Raw genomic sequence first — 5,335 nt, 5'->3', positions numbered from 1 at the left:
TTACCCTCCTAAGTAAACCTTAGCCCATAGAGATCAGCCCTAAACTCCATCTAGAACCTCTCCAAACACAGTGCACAAGATTCTGTCCAGAAACTTGCAGTCACTGCCTTGAGCAATCTACTCACCCTGGTAGTGTGCCATCTCCTCTCCTAGACTAAACACTGCATGGTCGGTAGCCCAGACACGGTTTGGCATCACTTGGGTACCGCATTGGCATAGTGCACGCGGTGAACGTGTGAGGACACGGGCTTTGGCATGCCGTCGACGCACCCTGTGCTGCGCTCAAGCCTCTGTTCCTCGCGTGCTCGGCTCAGCGCTGCGCCCAGCCTGCCGCACCGCCCCACCAGCTTCGCCTCATCATCCCAGACCCCTCGCTGCCGCTTGTCGATGCTGGAGCCGCTGCAGTGATCACGAGCACCCCGCGCCAGAGAGCACAGTGCGCCCATGCTCGAGTCAGGCCCCCTCCCGTGGGCCATGTGCTCGTGCTCGAGCTCGCACAGTGGCCGCGTGAGCCCTGGCGCCTTCTCCCTCTCTCACTGACTCCCCTCATCGCCGTGCGCCGCTTCTAGGGCTCTCCAGTGGAGCCAGAGACCCCATCCCCTCGCCTATATATAGAGCCCCTCCCACTCGCTCAACCTCCATAACACCGTATATAGCCGTAGCCCGCCAGGGCAGGCCTCTGGCCGCCGTTCACTTCCCGAGCTCGCCGGCGATCCCCTCCTGTCGCTCCCCAACCCACCAGTGCCCCTCGAGCTCGACTCTCTTCTCCAGCGACTTCCTAGTGACTCGCTGGTTCTAGACGACCCCTCTGGAACCCGTGGAGCCGGTAGCTCTCCTCGTCTTCTTCATCTCCGGCGAACCTCACCCGCAGCCGCTGCTGGAGACGTTGTTTCCAAGCGACTCTGACCACCTCTTGCCGTGCTATGGGTACGAGAAGGTGCGCCTGAGTCTCCTTCTTCCATCCCTCCCTCCCAGATCGGCCGCCGAGCCCTCCTCGCCGGCGTGCCCACCGGCGACCGTCGCCCCTCCTCTGTTTCTCTCCCCCTCTCTAAAAACTTGAAGGGTTGGGCCCACTGTCGGACACTCCACTCACGCCCGAAGCGGTACGAGTGGAGGCGTATTCGCTGGAATACGCTTTCGACGTCACCCCCACTGATTTTTCTATTTATTCAAATTTCTTTTAATTTGACCAGCAACTTTGACCAGCTGTAATCCTAATCTACAAGTCCAAATGATTTGATTCTTTTTGCATTGGTTTTGTATTGAAATATTCTAGCAGCACACCAAATTTGAGATTTTCCCTTGCTGTCTAGAATTTCTGGTGAATTTCAAAATGGTTCTTGTTCTTTTGTTGTTTTAATTATTTTCAGAAGGAGAAAATTGCCTTGAGGAGAACCAGGAGGAGTGTGACCCTCCTCTGTGCTAAGGCAAGCCACCACAAATATTTGCATGGTGTCATTTCAGTAACTATGATTTTCCAACTTGAATATGGCTTATTTCATGCATTAAATCATTTATGTAATATTACTTATGTTATTTCAATTGTTACGCTTGAATTGCTTAGCTTACTGTTGTACTTGAGTGCATGGACTAGTTTGATGCAGTAGTGTTATGTTGATAGCATGACTATGGTTTGGTAATGATCCGTATTATTATCATATAATTGTTTATTATTTTCACGATGCTAATGTCATAACTAAAAATGATTGAGTTAAAACCAGTGTCTCTAAATGATTAGTAGTGCACGCATAATGATTCTATAATGTTGATCCATTTCATTTCAGTGACATGTCATATAGCTGCAGGTTCATGGCATACTATGACTCGAGTTCGTTTATTTCAAGTTAAACCTGATGATAATTCAACTTGAACATAATGTTGATCGAGTCGTGGTGCCACCGAATCGAGCTTCCCAGTGCAACCACATTTGCCTTTATGGGAAGGCCCTTATTCGGTCCGTTGTCATGCCTCTGGTCGGTGCCTCTAACGAAGGAAGGTTATGGGCGTGCGGTACCCTGGCCCGATAAGCAGACATAACCTTGTGTGCCTGTTGTTGTTATGGTACCTTGTCCCCGTTTGGGACCGTGTATGTTTTGCCACGACGGTGGCCGTAGGATGTCACGAGTTGACATCAGGGCCACCCAGGACTTAGCCCAAAGGGGAGTTTGTCGGAGTTGCCGGGAGAGTGTCATGGCAATGGGTTGGTTCTGTCGGAATGCCATTGGTCCACCCGAATGGGAGTTCGAGGCCATGGGTTCTGTTGTGTGGGTACAGTGTGCTAACCTCTGCAGAGTGTGTGTTAAATCTATCGATAGCCATGTCCTCAGTTACGGACACAGTTCGTAGTAGGTCACACCATGGATCAACATAAATAAGTTAATCTTGCACACTAAAGTTATATAGTTGACACTGATTATGTGATGAGATTGTTGAAACCATGAAGATGGTTTTTTTGGAACCAAAGAATTGGTTTCCTTGTGATCCGGGAGTGATCCCTGTATTGATGATGTTGGTTACAAGGTAACCCGTATGATAAGGGAGTCCGAGGGACTCGGTGCACAAGCATGTTCACTTCATTAGTAGTATGTTATAGTCTTGCATTTAACCTGCTTAATTGTCATGTTATTGTTTGTCATTATGCTTTTACTTGTTGTGATCTTGCAAGTACATTCAATGTACTGACCTGGCATGTCATGCTAGCTTTCAAGAAAGTCTTACCGGATCGGAGAGCTTCCCGTATCTAGGCCATGTCCACATCGATGTCCCTATGCTATGGAGTTCCGCTTCGTTGTCGCTCCGCGACCGCGTCGTTGTCAAGATCGAGGCTCCTTCATGTTCATTTAATAATGTGCATACTGTTTAGCCGCACCGTGTGTGACGCTTGGCCTCACTACCTAATGTAATATCGAACCTATGTTTCCGCTAGCATCAATAAAGAGGTTGTTTTCTGTACCAAGTTGTTGTGTGTTTCCAGAAGACTAGATGTCTGGGCTGGCAATGCAAGGTAAACCGGTTGCTCTAAGAAGGGGTGCCACAACGCTTGGAATCAGAGCCGCGCTGACTGTAGGACACGCTAGACCGCTGACGCGTTAGTTGAATGATAGCTAGTTTAGTCTTGAGTGCCGGTAGTGTTTGCATCTGGTTGCTGCATTGCATGCTTTTGATTTATTGTTATTGCTAACCGACTAATAGTTGTGAGTGTAGATGGCTCCAGTTCCGTACTCGTACCAGTCTGAGCCAGCACCCTACATCTCGCCACATCTGCTTCAGAATGTGTGGCGTCGACTATACCCCGATGGTGATGATCCAGTGTACCACGTGTATCGGGAGCATCTGGCGACTCGGTGTACGAGTACTACGCGGAGGTCACTCTGCATCATAGTTCCCCTTTTGGCGCTTACACTCATTCCTCTAAAGGCGGTTTTGCTTCCACGCTAGCTCAGGCTATCCAGTTTGCCGCATTCGAGGCTCTTGTAGACTTGCGGTACAATGAGGTTCGCATGCAGACCCACCCAGGTTTCTACTTCTACCCGTCTCTGTTCGAGAACGGGCGTGCCCGTTTCCCTTTTATTGATCCGGAGTGCGATCGTTCTTCCAGCCACCTTTCTCGCTACATCACCGCTAGTTATCTTCCGATTGTTGAGTTGGCCCGAGAGTTGACTCGTACCTGTACAGCTCTTGCTGCCGCTCGAGTTGGTTCCACCCCACCTACTATCGGATTTACCCCATTTGTTTCTCCAGCCTCTGTTCCTCCCACTACTCTGGTTACCCCTCAGAGTACCTCGGCCACCTCGACAGTGAACCCTCGTGAGTCTCCTGCCGAGTGGGCTTTGCTTCTCTCTACTCCCGCAGCTCCTATGCTTCACCCTAGACCTGTCCCTGAGGGAGAGTCCTCGAGGCAGCGTCGCCGTGTTTCCTTTAACTCGGAGGTCTCCGTTAATGTCATCAGTTCAGGATCCGAGCCTGAGGAGGACTCTTCTGTAGCCGTGGAGCCATAGTTTGTTAGCTCATAGACGAGATTGTCGCGATGTTGGGTGTAGTCATACTTGTCATGATGTTTTAGTTCATGTAGGAGTCTATGTATAATTATGTTGGAACTTTCTTTATTCGCCCGGGTTTTTATCAGTTTTTCTTTGGATTTTGTCATTCGTTTTTCTTCCCCGTTTATGGATGTTGCTCATCCCGGTTGCTTCATATTGGGGAAAACAAAAAAATAGGATGACGAGAGGAGGCAACAGCAGTCACGCTGGTGAGGATGTCCCTGTTCGTCGCTCAGCAAGACAGGCATGGCATTCCCCCGTGCCGTATCCACAACCACCGCCTCCACTGCCACATCCGCCAACCACTGAACAGATCATGCACATGTTCGAAGAAAGAAGAAACAATGATCTGCTTGAACTATTCAAGAGTGTGCATGCAATGGTGGGACAAAATGGCAATTCGTACGGCAATCACTCCAAGCTCTCAGATTTTCAAAGGACTAAGCCACCCAGTTTTAATGAAGTTGCTGACCCTATGGAAGCCGACAACTGGCTAAGGACCATTGAAAAGAAATTGGACATTGCTCGCACCGAAGAAGGTGACAAGGTTCCATTTGTGACCCACTATCTGGAAGGAGCCGCAGCTGTTTGGTGGGACAACACTAAAGCTATGTGGCCAACAAACGAAGAAATCACATGGGATAAGTTCAAGGATCAGTTCCGTAAATATCACATCCCTACAGGTATCATGAAAGTCAAGCAGCGTGAGTTCCTAGCTCTCACACAAGGTAACTTATCCGTCGCCAAGTATTTGAACAAGTTCAATCATTTGGCTCGCTATTCCCTGTATGATGTGGCCACCAAAGAGAGAAATATCGACAGATTCCTTGGAGGGCTGAATCAACACCTCAGATGCACTCTCAGTATGCTTGATTTTCCGGATTTCGAGACTCTGGTCAAGAAAGCCCTAATTGCAGAAAGGGAGCAGAAGCTTGTTCAGGACAGTAGGCCCTCTCCTGCTGACCGCAAGTGGAAGTTCGAGCCTAAGAAGGAAGGACCCATAGTCCAGAAGGCTCGTACCTCGCAACAGTCACAGGTTGAGTTTAAGCCCAATTGGCAGTAGAATGTTAACAAGACCACTACCCAAGTCAAGAATATCGTGACCGGCCCGGTACGCGAAGATTGTCACCATAGCAATGCTTGTTTTTCTTGTGGGAAAACCGGACACTATGCCAGACTGTGCACCAAGAACAGCAAGTCAAATGCTCCATTCAAGCCGCAAGTTAACCACATGGGGCCATACCGTGGCCAGAAGACCATCCAAGGGCAATTTCATCACCTCTCCACAGAAGAAG

General features: G+C 49.3%; 1 protein-coding gene across 1 annotated transcript; it reads left to right on the top strand.

Moving 5' to 3' along the window:
* Positions 1-4,419: 4,419 nt before the first annotated feature.
* LOC141027272 (uncharacterized) lies at positions 4,420-5,103 on the top strand. The gene has a single exon (XM_073504260.1). The coding sequence runs from the start codon at positions 4,420-4,422 to the stop codon at positions 5,101-5,103; it is 684 nt and encodes a 227-aa protein (XP_073360361.1).
* Positions 5,104-5,335: the final 232 nt, after the last annotated feature.

This window comes from Aegilops tauschii, chromosome 7 (assembly GCF_002575655.3).
Source record: "Aegilops tauschii subsp. strangulata cultivar AL8/78 chromosome 7, Aet v6.0, whole genome shotgun sequence".
NCBI lineage: Eukaryota > Viridiplantae > Streptophyta > Magnoliopsida > Poales > Poaceae > Aegilops > Aegilops tauschii.
The sequence above is the reverse complement of the archived record's forward strand: the minus strand, read 5'-3'. Positions and strand labels throughout refer to the sequence as shown.